The sequence below is a fragment of the Bubalus bubalis genome, chromosome 1, assembly GCF_019923935.1.
Source record: "Bubalus bubalis isolate 160015118507 breed Murrah chromosome 1, NDDB_SH_1, whole genome shotgun sequence".
NCBI lineage: Eukaryota > Metazoa > Chordata > Mammalia > Artiodactyla > Bovidae > Bubalus > Bubalus bubalis.
In genome coordinates this window covers 186,908,117-186,926,349 of record NC_059157.1, presented here as the reverse complement: position 1 = coordinate 186,926,349, position 18,233 = coordinate 186,908,117, and the positions used below count along the sequence as shown (strand labels likewise).

General features: G+C 53.8%; 1 protein-coding gene across 2 annotated transcripts in view; it reads left to right on the top strand.

Annotated features, from left to right (window-relative positions):
• The window catches only part of PRDM15 (PR/SET domain 15), a 65,498-nt gene that overhangs the window by 36,257 nt on the left and 11,008 nt on the right, over nt 1-18,233 (top strand). For both annotated transcript variants that reach the window (XM_025292144.3, XM_006071528.4), the window contains exons 11-19: nt 206-293; nt 7,687-7,854; nt 10,397-10,494; nt 12,627-12,758; nt 13,304-13,438; nt 14,125-14,288; nt 15,087-15,166; nt 15,477-15,596; nt 17,119-17,250. In XM_025292144.3, the coding sequence (XP_025147929.2) occupies nt 206-293; nt 7,687-7,854; nt 10,397-10,494; nt 12,627-12,758; nt 13,304-13,438; nt 14,125-14,288; nt 15,087-15,166; nt 15,477-15,596; nt 17,119-17,250 (1,117 nt within the window). The remainder of the gene's footprint in view (nt 1-205; nt 294-7,686; nt 7,855-10,396; nt 10,495-12,626; nt 12,759-13,303; nt 13,439-14,124; nt 14,289-15,086; nt 15,167-15,476; nt 15,597-17,118; nt 17,251-18,233) is intronic.

The following is an 18,233-nucleotide window of genomic DNA, read 5'->3' as shown; positions in this document are numbered from 1 at the left end:
AGGAGCCGGAGGCCAACGTGGACACCGAGGTCACCTGGATGCTTCTCTTTCCAGGGCGGTGGGTCAGCCAGGCACGGTTCGTGTTTCTAAGCTGGGCGGGAGGGTAACAGGGAGGGAGTGTGAGACACGACATTGCTGGAGCAGCTCCCTTGAGGAGAGGGTGTCCCAGCTGCCCCACTACTGCCCCCCCGCCTCCTCCCATCAGGTCGACAGCGAGTACAGGTACCGCTGTGGCACCTGTGAGAAGACCTTCCGCATCCAGAGCGCGCTGGAGTTTCACAACTGCCGCACAGGTGAGCGGCCCCGCCCAGCACTGAGGCTCAGGTACCTGGCGGGGTGGGAACCAGGTGCTCCAGCAGAGGGTGAAGGTGAATTTAACTGGTAACCTCACCTTTAAGATTCTGCTCCATTTGGTTTACTTTCAAGCAGCTGTTATGCTAAGACATGCAGATGGAGAGTTCCCATTTAAAAGAGAATTTATTTTATTTCCTACTATTCATCAAAAGCAGCTACATATGGTTACATTTGCGGCTTCCCTGGTGGCGCTAGTGGTAGAGAATCCTCCTGCCAATTCAGGAGATACAGGTTCCATCCACAGGTTGGGAAGATCCCCTGGAGGAGGGCCTGGCAACCCATTCCAGTATTCTTGCCTGGAGAATCCTATGGACAGAGGAGCCTGATGGGCTACAGTCCATGGGGCCGCACAAAGAGTTGGACACGATTGAGCGACTGAGCATGCACATGGCTGCATCTGAGACTAGGGAGGTTTCATCCTCACCATGAATGTTGAGCGGCTGAGGAGGGTTTGTTCGGGGATCAAGGGAGAAGTACGTGCCAAGGTGGGGTCATGGCTGGAGGAGTGGGCTTCTGCCTCCTTATCTGTAGGACCTTCCTCAACCATCCACCCTCCTCCCTCCATGGGCCCACCCGTGTCCAGCAAAGGCCTGGCTGCTCCCTCTCACCGACTGGTTTTGCTTTGAGCCTGCCTCTGTCCCTGGTCTCCACTCATGACCTGGACCTTCGTCTGCTTGTGTGTGGCTGATGCCATATGCTCAGACCAGCCTGTGGCCAGGATGGATTGCTGGGCCTAGCCAAGCATCCTGAGCTCAGTGTCTGGCCAGCTCACAGCTGGTGAGCGCACATGATGTACATAAATCCCCGAGGATGGCCAGGACACAGCTGTGCGGGGCTCAGCCGGTCGGGGTGGCCTCTGTCTGGCGCCCCGTGGGTGAAGGCTCGCTGCCCCCATCCCCACCCTGGGAGGATGGGCACCGGGGAGGGTCACTGTTGTCTTTTCGGCCCCTCTTCTCGGAATCATGGCACCTGGGCGGGGGAGTGGGAGGGGGTACTGGTGGCAGCCAATTTAGACACTTGCCAAGTTAGCACTTAATTCCGAATCCCCTTCCGTTGACCCTCCATGTGGGTCCCTGTTCACTTTGTGACTCTGTGCTGGTTCTTGTTAAGGTGCTGGCCAGTCCTCATCTTGGGGCATCCTTACCCATCATATCCACCGTCGCTGCCCTCCCCGCTGGCGCCTGCTCCTGCAGGCTCTGCTCTGTCCCTTAGTTTGATTCATGTGCTTGTTCCACTCTGTGGGCTTCTGTTGGAAACCAAGGCTGTTTCCTCCACCCACGGTGGGGCTTTTTTGAAGTGGCAGGTGAGTCTTGTCTCACTTGAGCTCAGGCTGCTCTGCAGCGTCAGTCACGGGGTGAAGTGGACTTGGAAGCTTCCAGGTGGATCCATATAGTGTGCCCCGCCACCTGCAGTCTGCAGTCCAGTGTGCCCCAAACCTGGGGAAACCCACAATTTTTGATGTCACATCAGTCAAATTGTTCACTTAGGATGGCTTTCTTGCTATTCTGTGGAACTCTGCATTCACTTAGGAATATCCTTCCCTTTCTCCTTTGCCGTTCACTGTTCTTCCTTTCTCAGATATTTGTAAGGCCTTCTCAGACAACCACTTTGCCTTCTTGCATTTCTTTTTCTTGGGGATGGTTTTGGTCACCACCTCTTGCACAGTGTTACAAACTGTCTGTCGTTCTGTCTGCCTATTACTATCTATCTATCTACAGTTCTACCTGTCACTCTATCTACCAGATCTAGTCCCTTCAGTCTATTCATCACCTCCACTGTATAATCATAAGGGATTTGATTTAGGTCATACCTGAATGGCCTAGTGGTTTTCCCCACTTTCTTCAATTTGAGCCTGAATTTTGTAGTAAGGAGCTGATGATCTGAGCCACAGTCAACTCCAGGTCTTGTTTTTGCTGACTGTATGAATGATGCAAAAAAATAGGGGAAAACGATAGAATGGGAAAGACTAGACATCTCTTTAAGAACATTGGAGAGATCAAGGGAACATTTCATGCAAAGATGGGCACAATAAAGGACAAAAACAGCAAGGACCTACCAGAAGCAGAAGATACTAAGAAGAGGTGGCAAGAATACACAGAACTATACAAAAAAGGTCTTAACGACCCAGATAACCACAATGGTGTGATCACTTACCTACATCCAGACATCCTGGAATGTGAAGTCAAGTGGGCATTAGGAAGCATCACTATGAACAAAGCTAGTAGAGGTGATGGAATTCCAGCTAAGCTATTTCAAATCCTAAAAGATGATGCTGTGAAAGTACTGCACTCAATATGCCAGCAAATTTGGAAAACTCAGCAGTGGCCACAGCACTGGAAAACATCAGTTTTCATTCCAATCCCAAAGAAGAACAATGCCAAAGAAAGTTCAAACTACCACACAATTGCACTCATTTCACATGCCAGCAAGATTATGCTCAAAATCCTTCAAGTGAGGCTTGAACAGTATGTGAACCAAGAACTTCCAGCTATACAAGCTAGATTTAGAAAAGGCAGAGGAACCAGAGATCAAATTGCCAACATATGCTGGATCATAGAAAAAGCAAGGTAATTCCAAAAAAAAAAATCTGCTTCATTGACTGAGCTAAAGCCTTTGTGTGGATCACAACAAACTGAAGAATATTCTTAATGAGATGGGAATACCAGACTATCTTCCCTGTCTCTTGTGAAACCTGTATGCAGGACAAGAAGCAACAGTTAGAACTGGACATGGAACCACAGACTGGTTCCAAATTGGGAAAGGTGTACATCAAGGCTGTATACTGTCACCCTGCATATTTAACTTATATGCAGAGTACACCATGTAAAATGGAGGGCTGGATGAAGCACAAGCTGGAATCAAGATTGCCAGGAGAAATATCATAACCTCAGATATGAAGATGTTACCAGTCTAATGGCAGAAAGTGAAGAGGAATTAAAGAGCGTCTTGATGTAGGTCAAAGAGGAGACTGAAAAAAGCTGGCTTAAAACTCAGCATTCAAGAAACTAAGATCTTGGCATTCAGTCCTGTCACATGACAAATAGATGGGGAAAATGTGGAAACTGTCAGATTTAATTTTCTTGGGCTCCAGAATCTATGCGGATGGTGATTGCAGCCATGAAATTAAAAGAGACTTGCTCCTTGGAAGAATAGCTATGACAAACCTAGACAGTGTATTAAAAAGCAGAGAGATTACTTTGCATACAAAGGTCCATCTAGTCAAAGCTGTGGTTTTCCAGTAGTCATGTACGGATGGGAGAGTTGGAGTATAGAGAAGACTGAGTACCAAAGAATGGATGCATTCAAACCGTGGTGTTGGAGAAGACTCTTGAGAGTCTCTTGGACAGCAAGGAGATCCAACCAGTCAATCCTAAAGGAAATCAGTCCTGAGTATTCATTGGAAGGACTAATGCTGAAGCTAAAGCGCCAATACTTTGGCTACCTCATGTGAAGAACTGACTCATTGGAAGAGACCCTGATGCTGGGAAGGTTGAAGGCAGAAGGAGAAGGGGACGACAGAGGGTGAGATGGTTGTATGGCATCACTGACTCAATGGACATGAGTTTGCGCAAACTCTGGGAGATAGTGAAGGACAGGGAAGCCTGGTGTGGCGCAAACTCTGGGAGATAATGAAGGACAGGGAAGCCTGGTGTGCTGCAGTTCATAGAGGCGCAAAAAGTGGGACACATGTTAGCCTTAGCGACCAAGCAACAGTCAAATGGGCCTCCGCTGACCTTGGTGCCCAGTGGGACGATGGCGCCCCGTGTGGCCACGTTCGGTTCTGCACGAGCGCACTGGGCGAGTGGAGGGTGACACAGGTCCTGTTTGATGAGACTGGCTCAAAGCCGAGGAAGAGAAGTCCTTTTTTTATCTTTATTTCTCTGGACACAAATGAAACAATGTATGCAGACAAAGCAGCAGTTGCTACATGTCAGCAGAAAATTCTGTTAAAACAGACGCTTGTGGTTCTTTGTTATATAGAAGTACCTGAGCAGCAGTGGATTGAAGTGTAATTTCTCTGTAATTTCAAACATTAGAAGTTATGAATGGAAAACAGTATAAACTGGGAACTGAGCCAATTTGTGTAATATATATTTGCACCATTATGCTTTTATATAGTACTCACATTAGGAGAATGTATCTTCCATAGGCTGTTAAGTCCGGGATTTGTGTGAGCTTTGAAATGATGATTTCTTGGGCTTTTCTCAAGGTTTTGCTCAGTGGAGCCTGTCCTGGGTGTGAGGAGGCGAAGTCTAACTCTTGTAAATGGCCCTCATCTGCTCTCAGCCTTTCTTGGGAGCTAGAGAAGAGCTGAGGTTCACGTCTAGGCCATCAGGCAAGACAGAGCCACCTGGGCTCCCGTGCAGCCAGCCCCCTGGAAATCCCCCATCCCATCTCCTGCACACCTACCCTTCACCAGAGCCTGCGTGTCAAGCTGCACTCCCAGGCTTGCAGGCCTTGGAGTTGCCTGTCCTTGAGACCAAAGAAAGTCCAGAGACAGTGACAGAGACGTTACCTTACACGTCAGAAACATAGGTTCTGAAGTCACAGCTGCCTCTGCTATACACACACACACACACACACACACCCCATTTATAGGGGGAGATTGCCTTCGGGTTGGCTTGTCAGTTACCAGGGAGTCCAGCAGCTGGGGCACACCCCTTCCAGCCCCTCAGGTTAACAGCCAGGACCAGCACGAGGGCAGGTGTTTCCCTTGCCTGAACTAGCAGGTGGAGTCTTTCTGGCCTAAGGATTAGGACAGTCCCTAGCTGAGGCAGAGGGCAAGCGGTTCATGTGAGTGGAGGTGAGACAGATGCTGGTCAAGCAGGAGGTGGACAGACAGAGGACGGCTGTCCCAGGTGGCCTGACCACACACCACGTAATAGGTATTCATTCTCAGTTGCTGCATTTTGTCAAAAGACCAGTGTAGACCTCGAGGGCAGCAGGATTATGGGTGGGAGAAGGTTGTCCTTGAGCGCCTGTCTGGATTCCCGAACTGGTGACAGGTGGACGCCACGGCGGGAAAAGCCGCCCGAGCTGACAGCCTGGCCCGACAGCTGCTCCAGCTCCACGCTGGGCAGAGGCCACCTCTGTGGGTTGGGAAAGGTTGGAAGCAGGTCGTCTCCATTAGCTGGGAGGGACTCGTTAGGGAGAGAGGGAGCTGAAGTCCAAGGGCTGCACTGCACTTTCCACGGCTGTCGGGTTCCATCTGGGGCTTGTGGGGCCAACCTGCCCAGGAGGGACACTCACCTGTATGGTTTGGGAGGCCCAGGATGGGTAGGGCCTCCAGTAATCTGCTGGGATAGCACTGTAGGGTGGTGGTGTTCAGTCGCTCAGTCGTGTCTGACTCTTTGCGACCCCATGGACTGCAGCACACTTGGCCTTCCTGTCCTTCACTATTTCCCAGGGTTCGCTCATACTCATGTACACTGAGTCAGTGATGCCATCCAGCCATCTCATCCTCTGTCATCCCCTTCTCCTTTTGCCCTCAATCTTTCCCAGCATCAGGGTCTTTTCCAGTGAGGCGGCTCTTCACATCAGGTGACCAAAGCATTGGAGCGTCAGCTTCAGCACGCTGTAAGGTGTGGCCCTTCACTAAGCAAGATGGCAGATGCCCTTGTCTCTGGTCTTGTTCCTAAGAATCAATGCTAGGGAAATCTAGTTGGAAAAAAAAAGTTACCAAGAACTACTAAATTGTCTGGTATCAAAAACAATGAAGAAAATTGTGATACATGAACCGAGTAGAATATTATGTAGCTGTTAAAATAAGTCTGAAAATCTTCGCATGCTAAGTGCCTGTGCTGTGCACACATGCACAAGCCCGTGTACAGGGCACTGTGTGGACACCCCTGGGCCTCACGGGGCTGCCCACTGGGTTCAGGAGAGAAGTTAACCACTGAGTCTGGAGCTGATTGGGTTGTAACAGCTGGGGGTGCTGCCGGCATCTGGGTCAGGGGAGGCCAGGGATGCTGCTCAGCCTGCAGACCATGGGACACCCCCACTGCCCATCCTCCTCCACTATGATCCAGCCCAAGTGTCTGCAGTGCACAGGCTGAGATTCTGGGATGGGGGTCCATTGTGAAGCAGAATGAGAACCCCAGTCAGAATCAATGTAGAAAATGAAACTTTAACTCTGGGATTGGTGCACTCAGCACACACTGACTGACCACGGGAAGTGGTCAGTGGGCTGTAACCAAGGGCCCAGAAATGAGTGCGATGCAGAGCATCCTCTGGCCCTCGCTCCAGAGCAGGAAGCACACTGTCTTGCCCACCCGCACAGGCGACAAGGGACAGGGCTCCTGGGTTGGAGGAGGGCCAGTGGGTAGTGGGGACTCCCTTCTAGGGCTGGTTTAGGTGACAGACCCTGGCAGGTATGCGTCCTGGCAGGAGCAGGGTGGGCATGGGGGTTAGAGGGTGACATGAGACGGGGGAGCAGGGAACCAATCTGAGAGGAGAGTGCTGGCTGAGATCCCCTGGCAGAGGCCAGGTGGGTGGGACCAAGGTGGACAGCTGATGAGAGGCCAGGGCCTCGCAGGTCCCTGGATGGCCCCTCTGTTTGCACTCATGGGGAGCAGATCCTCAGGGCTAGGGGGGTGGGCAGGAGGGCTGAGGGGTGCCCTGCTTGCCTGGAAGGAAAGAGCAGGGTGGGGACTGTCAGAGGCCCTGGTGGGCAGTTTGGCCACCTTTGGGGAGGAACTGGGGGTGAGGCTGGGATATTGGCTGTCGGTATTTCCAGAGCCTTCATTAGGGGTGGAGATGGAAGGTATATGTCTCCTAAAGGGGCCCTAGGAACAAGGCAATCTGTTTACAGGTGGGAGAAACGGGAGATGTCTATGTGCAATGGGGGAGGAGCCCATGGAGGGCCAGGTGGGAGAGAAGGGGCAGGTGATAGCTGGGCTCTGGGGGAGCAGTGAGGGGCTGAGCCTGGGGGGGGTGGGGGGAAAGAGGGGCTGGGGGGCTGAGCCTGGGCTGGGGTGGGGAGCTGAGCCTGGGGTGGGGTGGGAGGCAGCTTGTCCAAAGTGGGTGCGGGGAAAGCGGGGGTGGGGGCTGCGGTCAGGTTAGGGGGTGAGGGCCCAGGCCTCTTGCCTCACTAGGAATCCCCAGATGCTGTAGATGTGTGTCCTGGTGGGGAGGGGATGGGCTGGGCAGTAGCTCTGTCTGCTCTGCACATGGCTCAGGCCTGGCTGGGCAGGTGTCTTTTCAGTTCAGATGGTGGCGGTGGTGCCTTTTCCTGACTCTGCCCTTCCCCTCGGCCTCATTGCCAGCCCCAGGGGAACACGCGCTCAGTGTCACGCACCTAAAAGCCGCTTCCTTTCCCAACCTCCTCGACAGACGACAAGACGTTCCAGTGTGAGATGTGCTTCAGGTTCTTCTCCACCAACAGCAACCTCTCCAAGCACAAGAAGAAGCACGGGGACAAGAAGTTCGCCTGTGAGGTCTGCAACAAGATGTTCTACCGCAAGGATGTCATGCTCGACCACCAGAGGCGGCACCTGGAAGGTGAGCACACCTGTGGGCATGGGTGACACCGCCCCGCCCCCGTGGGTGCCTACTATAAGGCGCTGCCTCACAGGAACTGGCACAGCCTCAGGTCCTATGGGGAACGGTCGTGTCAGTGGGAACTGGAGCCGTCCTGAACACTCCACGGGGTGTTGAACATTCCACGGGGTGTGGAGAGGATATCAGGGAAACTGGACTCTTTGAGGGACTGAATGTCCTCAGTCACCCAAAACAGTTTTTCAAAGGAGTTTAATATTGAGGAAATGCTTCTGATATAAGTAGGGAAAAGACGGGGTATAAAGTGCCACATGGGGTGTGCTTGCAGCCATGTGGGTGGAGCAGAGCGTTGCAGGAGGATGCTGTTGGGGCCACGAGTGACTCCCCCTCATCCCCCTCTGTCTGTCGAGGGCCTTGATGACCCTTGCCAAGTCTGATGGGCCTGGGGCTGCCCTTCATGTGGTGGGTTCACGAGAGGCCAGCACAAGACAAAGGTGGACTTAAGTGGGGTCAGTAATGGGGTGGGACGTGGCAGGGCAACTGAGGGAAGGAGGTAAGACAGGAAGTGAGGTGTGTGTGCGGGGGCCCCACAGGGCAGACCCAACGGGAAGGCCAGGGCACCAAAGAGAAGGAGGAGACCTGGGCTCCTGGGCCACAGGTGTGTCCTGAGCACGCACCTCACCTGAGGCTTTCTCCAAGAATGTGCTCTGACAGACCCTCTTTTTAAGTGGCACTTCAGCTTTAGTGGCTCAGATGTGAAGAATCCATCCACGATGCGGGAGACCCAAGTTTGATCCCTGTTTTGGGAAGATACGTTGGCAACCCACTCCAGTATTCTTGCCTGGAGAATCCCCATGGACAGAGGAGCCTGGTGGGCTACAGTCCATGGGACACAGAGAGTCGGACATGACTGAGTGCCTAAGCACAGCACAGCACAATCCTAATTTTTATTCTACAGGCCATTGCTCTCTTGCCAACTGGCCTCTGTAAGCAGCACTCACTGAGCAGAACACCTTCTTATTAAAAAAAAAGTCACTTTACAAAGAATTACGAATGGAGTATATATGCCTGTTGAGGAAAAAGATCAGATAACAAACTCATACGTGAAGTCTGACCACTGCACACAGCTGTGTATGTACGTGTGTCATCGTGGCTTTTAATACATGCCTGATCACGTCCTGCCTCACGTTTGCATCCTGCCTTTTTACCTGGCCCTTCCCCACCTGGTTCATAAGCTCCACCACTCCCTCTGTGATCTGGGGCTGCTCCAAGGGCCTGGTGTCCACTTAGTGACTAGGTGGCCTTGGGCATGCCCCTGGGCCTGTCTCCTCACCATCTGCAGTGGGGATGACCACTGCGCTGACCCGCTGGCCTGGTTGAACTGGACCCTGATTATCAAGCCCCAGGTGGGCCCCTAAGAGCTGCCATTACCTGGAGAAATCAGGTCTTTCCTGATTGACAGATGTGTGGGTTGCATTATACAACTTTTATCTCACAACGTTTTACAGCTGACACAGCTCAGATCATTTTCCTTGGGAATGAGTGAAAACTGTGTGGCTGTTCATGGCCTTCCCTTCTATATAGAAGCGTAAACCACACCCGCTTCATACCTGCATGCTTTACCGCTGGGAACTGTTTGTCTCCAGGTCACCTTGCCAGCCGTGTTTGAGCCTGGCTTTGTGTTCACATGGTTTATGCAAGAATGCCCCAGAAAGACAGGTCAGTGGTTAGTAAGAGACCTTGAGAAGGAACTTCTTGTTTGTATCCAAAAATTCCTTGTTTCCTGAGAACTTTTCAGTCTGTTTTGATCCCAATTATGAACACTTGGGCTTCCCAGGTAGCGCTAGTGGTAAAGAACCTGCCTGCTAATGCAGGACGTGTAAGAGGCCAGGGTTTGATCCCTGAGTGGGGAAGATTCCTTGGAGGACAGCATGGCAACCCACTCCAGTATTTTTACCTGGAGAATCCCATGGACAGGGGATCCTGGCAGGCTGCAGTCCATGGGGTTAAAGAGTCAGACATTGAAGTGACTGAGCATGCACACATGAACACTTACGCCTTATTATTATTATTATTTTTTTTTGTCTTACTGTTTACCTTGATCCTGATTGGGCTGATTTAATGTGAAGTATGAATATTACTATCTTTGTAATAAGTATACCTGCCTACTCTCAGCCGCCTCAAAGAATCCCATCGTTATCTTGAGCCTTTAGGTTGAGCACAAATGCCTTCCTTACCGGTAACACATTCTGACTCCTCTGCGTTGTAAAACTCGCTGCCCTTGGATTTGCAAGTTTCAGGTGCGGCCTGCGGTAAGGAGCTTGTGGCGTGGGCTCCTGCCCCATCGCCCGGGCTCCGTCTCCTAGCGGCAGGTGGCGCTAGTGCGTCATGGACAAGAGACCCCGCTGGCTCCTTGGACCCACCCGTGGGCAGCCCTGACTTCCGCTGGCTGGGCGAGCCCCTGGCGGATGTCGGATGTCGGAAGGGACCAGGGCTCCCGCGTGCGGTGCACACTGACTCTGACTCTCGCGGGCGGGGGTTTCAGGAGTGCGGCGGGTGAAGAGGGAAGACGTGGAGGCCGGCGGGGGTGAGAACCTGGTGCGCTACAGGAAGGAGCCGTCTGGATGCCCAGTGTGCGGCAAGGTAACACGGGTTGGTGCGGGACCCGGGACCCAGCTCACCTTTTTCTATGGGAAACTTCAGAGCTCTACCCAGTGCACCTGGGGACGGGGTTGGGGGAGAAGGTTTAGGGTCGAGTGGATACTCGGGTGTCCTGAGCCACAGGGTCCCCTCACTCGGTGCTCCGGTCATCTGCTCTCTTGCCGTCGAGGTGGGTCTCCAGTGAAGGAGCTCAGCCTTGTCTCCGCTCAACTAGGATTTTCCGCCGATGCTGCCATAGTGCGCATGCTCCAGTGCCGGGAGCCGGGCGCGTGAGGTGGAGGGGGCTGGACGTTCTAGATTTACATCTTGGTCAGTGGTGATCCTCCCGCACTATTTACAAGTGAGACACTGACCCAGCCACAGCCACACACGCCATGCGTGTCCATGGATGCTTGTGCCCCAAGTAAGCAAATCAGTGCTGGGGTGTCTGAGCTGGCCGTCAGAGAGGCTCGACTGCTCGGCAGACCCTAAACTCCAGAGTGCAGTGACCATCTGAACAGCCCAGGGCCTCGTCCAGGAGGGGCACTGATCAGCCCGGTGTGGAGAGCCCTGTCCAGGTGCTGCCGTCCAGGCCACGTCAGCTTACACGGGAAATGGCGGTGGTCTTCGTGCATGCGCCCCCTGCAGTTGCTCCATCCTTAGACTTGCTTCCCAGCACTCGGGAGGCCCAGGCTCTCAGTCCCACAAGCCCACGGGAGCCACGTGGCCCTGGAGCATCGGTGCACCCTCAACAGACACCAGGTCCAGACGATGGAAAAGGGAAACCCCAGGCCGCTGGCCAGCTGTGATTTGGCCCAGCCTTCTGGCACGTGGCCACATTGCCAGATCTTTTGATCTTTTCAAGAGAAAACGGAAATCCATGTTTTTATGGGAAATTTCCTGATTTTTTTTTTTCTTCCAAACCACAAAGCAAACAGGTCAGCTGGGTTGTGTGGCCTGTGGACCCACAACAAGGCGCAGGCCCTGACTTAGTGTGGGTTTAGGGGCTGGAGGGGCAGGGGGAGCAGGTGCTGCAGAATGCACACTTGAGCCCAGGTGGCCAGGCAGGGGTGGGTGAGGCTGCCCTGTGTCCACGGATCCTGCTCATCCTGCCTGCCAACCACTGGCTCTGAGGAGTGACAACACCATGTCCCTCCTGTGTTCTTGGAATACCCTGTGCATGAACCAGCCAGCTATGTGACTCACACTCAGACACGTTTTATTCTGTGAGATGTTCGCTGGATGCTCACAGAGGGACGCCGGCAGCAAAGGAACCTGAATGTCTCCAGGACTGACTTCTTCATTGCCTCCAGCTGTACCTTGTCTCCAGCCCTGTCTGCTTGAAGAAGACAGGTGCTGGGGGACACCCAGGGCCTCTGTCCCTCCCCAGAGGTGCCCGTCTTCCTGCTCTGCTGACTTGACTTGCGGCCCGGCCTCCCTGGGCTGTGGTCTCAGGGCTGTCGGCCCCAAGTCCCTGCAGATCTTGAACGGAAATGTCCCTCAAAAACATTTGCCTCTGTTCCTTGTGAACCATTTTCCCTTTCATTCAGGTTTTGGTCTCTTTCTGAGAACAGTGCTAAGGAGGCCTGCTCCTCTGGTTACTTGACCATTAGGGGGAAAGCCATGTGGCCAGAGACTTTAGATCAGTGGGGTGGTCGGGGTGGTCTCTGCAGGCACATCTGGATTAGTATTGATTGGGTGAATGGCTGAGTCCCCACACTCATCACTTCAGACACGAAATACAGAGAAACTGAGGGAGGTGATAATAATTATGCATGAAGTAGCGAACACAAACTGTAACTCTGATACCCACTTTGAGAAAACTGCAGCTGTTTATGTGACTTACTCTTCTTGGTAGGCCCCATTCCAGTGAAATATTTGAGTAAAATTGTGAGCAGAGTAGTTTATGGTGAAGACTAGAGAACAGTTAGTTCTGTATTACAATGTAAGCACCAGTTTAAATGGTTAAACGATCATGACTGCAGCACATGCGATTATTTCTCTCGAACACTGAGGATTTGTGGCAATTTATATTTTGGGAGGAAACTACCGCATTTTTGTGCCCGATTATGTGCTCTCAGAGCGGCCCTACACGCGTGGTAACAGATGTCTCCGCGCCGCTCTCCTGCCTTCAGGTGTTCTCCTGCAGGAGCAACATGAACAAGCACCTGCTGACCCATGGCGACAAGAAGTACACCTGTGAGATCTGCGGGCGCAAGTTCTTCCGTGTGGACGTGCTCAGGGACCACATCCACGTCCACTTCAAGGTGAGTCAGGCGCCTGGCACGGGCGCGCGGGGGGACGGGGCCAGCCTTCTGGGTCTTTTTGCTGCTCTCCAGGTGAGTTCTCTTGAGTGTTTGATGCGTTTCACGCCCACCTAAAAGGCTCACATTAAAAACCCTCCATGCTAGATACCTCCTGGGAGAAGACCAAGGATCAGGCCAGGGGCTTTTGCTTCCCTCCCTACCTTTGAGGAACGGGAGATGAGAGCTTGCCAGTGTGCAGGGTATTGAGGATTCGGGGTTGCTCTCGGGGAGAACTACTGATCCAGGAAAAAGGAAAGAGTGGTAGGTGCCCAAGTGAGGATGGAGAACACGCACTCCAGGCGTCGTCCGTCTCAGGGACTGTTCCTGGGAGCTCCAGCCCTGGCGTGCAGAGTCATGTGAACGCAAGCAGGACCTGATGGCACCATCGTCAGGGGGTGGGGTGTTCCAGGTGACCCGAGGACACAGTTTCTGCACCTAGTGTACAGGCCACCGGTTAATGCTTCTGCCAAGCACGTTAGAAGCAGAACACGGTGATTGTCTTGCAGGACATCGCGCTGATGGATGACCACCAGAGAGAGGAGTTTATTGGCAAGATTGGGATCTCCTCAGAAGAAAACGATGACCATTCAGACGAGAGTGCAGACTCAGAGCCTCACAAGTACAGCTGCAAAAGGTGTCAGGTAAGCGGACCACGGCTGCTGAGTGCATGGGGTAGCAGGGCTGCTGGTCTGCAGAGGCTCAGGCTTGGGTGGGGCCCTCACAGACGTCCTGGAGGGCGCCCCAGGGCTCGTTGCTTCTCCAGGATGATGGTTGTGGGTCTTATCACCATCACAGGGACCACCGTCTCAGAACCAGTCTGGTCCACACGGTGCTTGTGTGGCTGACCAGCATGGACCTGTGCGCCGGGGCTTCTTTCCTTGGCCGTGCCCTCCCACACAGCAGAGGGCCTTGCTTAGCAGCTGGGGGGCGTGGGGAGGTTTCCATATTCAGCAATTGGTAGACCCTGTGGTTTCACGAAGTAGGTCCCTGGTGTGCTGGGCACCCGCACCAGGCCCTGCACTTGTCAGGACCTTTGGGCGTGGGGGAAAGATGGGGTCGGTTGAGTGCAGAGGAGAGGAGTTCTAGAAGCTGCCTTGGGGGGTGGGGGACGGGACCTGCTGTGAGAGTTACAGGAGGACCTGGGGTCTGCCTCTTACGGCCCCCCTGCTTCATGGTTTTACCGGGTACTGGCCCTGCGCCTTGGAGTTCCTCTCTGCTGCGTGGAGGCGGGTTCTCCCCCTGTGCCCGGGGCACCTGCGTGGAGGCGGCGCATCGTTAGCCGCGGGGCTGGGCTGCGTGCGCAGGTGAACAGCGTGTGCGTCCGCAGCTCACCTTCGGCCGCGGGAAGGAGTACCTGAAGCACATCATGGAGGTGCACAAGGAGAAGGGCTACGGCTGCAGCATCTGCCACCGACGCTTCGCCCTGAAGGCCACCTACCACGCCCACATGGTCATCCACCGCGAGAACCTGCCCGATCCCAACGTGCAGAAGTGAGGATCCCGGGACTCTAGGGTGGTGCGGAGAGAGGGCTGGCTTCCCGCAGAGGGGTGGTGAGCACGGAGCAACCTGTCTCCTCGGAGAGCCCTGGGCCGGCCTGGGGGATGCGTTGGCCTTGCTCCTTGCTTGGTCATCAGGTCGCACAGTCTCTGGGACCCACAGCAGTGGGCGGCATTGTAGACCTGCCTACATAGGACCGGAGACCCTTTTCCCCAGAGTAATTAGGTTTTGTGAACATCAGCTCCCCCATCTGGCTGCAGCCAGTAATCAGTACTGCGTGTCTGGGTGAGTCAGGCTACAGCCTTGTTTAGAGCCAAGTCCTCCGCTGAGGCCACGACCCGGAGGCCTGAACAACAGTGACGTGTTATGTCAATGCTGAGGCCGAGCTCTGGGTCCCCCTGTGGCCATGGGAGAATGTCAGCCCCAGCTCTCTCCTTGGCACCAGGGTGTGTCTTCATGGCCTTCCCTCTGCACGTGTCTCTGTGTCCCTGCTTGAAAGGACACCAGTTACTGGGTTAGGGCCCGTCCAGTGACCTCATCTTTAATCTGGGATCTGCAGAGATCCCCCCCATCTCCAGGCTCAGCCGCGTTCTGAGGTGCAGAGTCAGGATGCCAGTATCTGAACTTCGAGGGGGACAACTCAGCCCAGATGGAGGCTAAAGTCTCGGGCCCCTTGTCACCCGCATAGCACCTTTTTTACCCCACTTGCTGATAAAGGCGCTTATGCAAGTGCACTCCGTGTGCCGGTCGGCCGAGGCTGTGTGCCATCCTGAGCCTGTCTCTCCTTTCAGGTACATCCACCCCTGCGAGATCTGTGGGCGGATCTTCAACAGCATCGGGAACCTGGAGCGGCACAAACTGATCCACACAGGTAGCTGGGCCTGGGAGGACACAGTGCCAGGCCCCTCTGCGTGCTTCCTGCCCCCGGGGGGTCATCCTCGTCTCCCAACTGGTCCTTCTCCATCCATATTTGCTACTCCTCCCAGCTCAGCCCCTCCTTGTCCAGTCCCCCTCTGGGTCCTTGGAGAGGCCAAGGAAGGAGGGCTCAGTGGTCAGGGCTCCAGCTGCAAAGAGGGGGTTGGGTTGGGCGGGGGGATGTGCTTCTTCCCGGTGCTGCCCTCGTGCAGTGACCTTGGGTCAGGACTCCCTGTGGTGACAGCCTGCCCTGTGTTTGCTCGTAGGTGTGAAAAGCCACGCCTGTGAGCAGTGTGGGAAGTCCTTTGCCAGGAAGGACATGCTGAAGGAGCACATGCGTGTCCATGACAACATCCGGGAGTACCTGTGTGCAGAGTGTGGGAAAGGTGAGGGCAGGTGGGGGCCTGGCCGTCATCCAGAAGGGGCAGCAGGCCGAGTGGCTGGTTGGGGGGCATCGCCCAGACCTGAGTCATCTATCAGAAAAGAAGACCCGGAGTATTTAACCTCGGGTCAAAAAGAACAGTCAGTCAAAGGCGGGGGATAAAACCAAGGCATAGGTAAGCTGTTTTAAGAGCAGGGAGATGGTGCAGCGTGACTGTGTGATGTATAGAGTACCCTCAGAATCACCATGTGGCCTCAGTGGAGGTGCAGAACCCTCAGCTGCTTTCAAGGACCAGCTGTGTATCAAGACTGACTTTCTATGGCCAGTGATGATGATGACCTTTATTTTAATCAGGTGAAATTAGTTGAATGAACCTGTTGGTAAAACAGCTCATATCGCTAAATATAATCAGATAGAAAGATAATCCCAGTCCATGGTAAAATTTTAACCCATTTCTGTTTAAAAAGAAACCAAAACTGTGAGGAAGGCTTGGAGCTGTGGATCTTTGGTTCCAAGCGGCTGCCATGCTGTGTGTGGTGGAAGAGTGGCAGGGCCACCCTCCTTCAGATACAGGATAAATCAAGTTGGTCTTGATTTAAAAGTTTGTCTTGATGCCATTAGCATCTTTTAAAAATTTAATATTTCATGAAGTTTTTACTTTTCCTTGATTTTTAAAATTAAACAGGAAAGTATAAAGCAAACACATATGTCCCATAATTCTACTCACTGGGTCAACCGCTATTAGCCTCATAAAATAAGATTATGTGTAGAAGACTTAAAGAGTTAACCAGAGAAGAGCAGAAAGTGAGAAGTTCCTCACCCCCGGCAGCTCCAGTCCCCCTCCCCAGAGGCAAGAGTTTCTTGTCTGTTCTCCAGAGTAACCGTGTGCAGCAGTGCAGATTGTTCTATTGAAAAAGTAACAAGAACCTAACCAAAAAATATTTATTTTTAAACAACACGAATGGTTATACAAAATAGTTTTTCCTGCCTCAGACCTTAGTTATGTGCTTCAAAAGCAGCATGTAAATGTTGCACACGGACATTTCTAGAAGTTTCTACCCGTGTCTTAGCCCTGGCCATGCTGGGTGGAGCTCCAGCCCCAGCCCCAGCCTCATCTTTGCCCCAGCTCTTCCAGCCCCATTCCCACCGCTCTGGAGCTGTGGAGAGGTGGGGAGGGCTGGAGGGGACAGGTGTGGTGGGCCCTGCCCCCAGGTGGGCAGGGACAACCACACCTGAGCCCCGAGTGCTGCTCAGTGGGCCTGGCCGGATGGGGAGGGGTGCCCAGGGCAGGTACTGGGGCCTGTTCTCACATCTTGTATTGCATACATTTCCTCAGAGTGGGCATGGGTGCTGTGGGTGGGCATGGGCACTCGGGGTGGAGTGGGGGTGGGACATGGGCACTGGAAGTGGGGCATGGGGGCAGGGAAGGACAGTGGGGGAGGGTGAGGCATGGCCCCTCGGGGTGGGGGTGAGGGGGTGTGGCATGGGCAGTCCCGGGCGGGGCACCAACCCGCTCTGTCCCGCAGGCATGAAGACCAAGCACGCGCTGCGCCACCACATGAAGCTGCACAAGGGCATCAAGGAGTACGAATGCAGGGAGTGCCACCGCAAGTTCGCACAGAAGGTCAACATGCTCAAGCACTATAAGCGGCACACGGGTGAGTCCGTGGTGCTCGGGTGCAGAGGGACCAGCCCGCTGGTGAGGAACAGCTGGGCAGAGCCGCCGCTACTCCGCAGGGTCTTTAGCTCCCAACAGGCCCCTGGATCTCTGGTCGAGCTTTAGGAAGCTGGATAAGTAGCCGGTTTCCCAGAAGCTCCCCCATCCCTGCAACAAGCCCCCTGCGTCCCCCAAACACACAGGTCCTGGTTACCGCCCTCGATGCCTTCAGTGCCCTTCCCTCCCACTCAGCCAGGAGAAACCATCGGACAAAGACCTGGCGTGTGTGTGCATGATCGTCATGTCATCTGGACAGGAGACTGGGCCACCTTAAGTGTCTGTCAGCAGGGCAGAGGCTGAATTGTGTGTCCATCTTAAAGGACAGTGCATCCTTCAAGTGATGAGATATGCCTGTTAACTTTCATCAGCGTTCACGAGCTCATTTCTTATAAACGGTTGTCTATGGGTAAACGTGTATATAAGACAGAATCAGATCGACAGCAGAATGAGAGACAGTCCTCCCAGGGTGGTGGAGCTGTGTGTGAAGTTAGCAGGAGCATCTGGTTGGTTCATATTCTCTCTAAAATGGACTTGAGTCTTGCCACTGCCTGGCCCAGCTGTGTGCCTACCTCTCTCATTGCCCCCAGGGCCGGCCAGGCCACCACACAGGTCTGCTTTGGGTCCCCCTGGAATGCCAGCCCCCAGGGCACTGGGCTTTCACAAAAGCATGCGGCGCTCTTTTTCCTGGGGGAGGCCATCTGTTTCTTGCTTCCCCTTTTCTGGGAAGCACTCACCTCCTGGGACTGGGTCCTGCACCTCCCTGGGGGTCTCACAACTCTCCACCCACTGGGGTGTAGTGGCCTCTGTCCCTCTGGCCTCCAGGAGCCACGTAAACATGAGGTCCCGAGTACCAGCAGCCCAGCAAATACAGAACCAAGATAAACAGGCTTGAAAGTCACTTGCCTTGCTTGACATTTAGGGCAA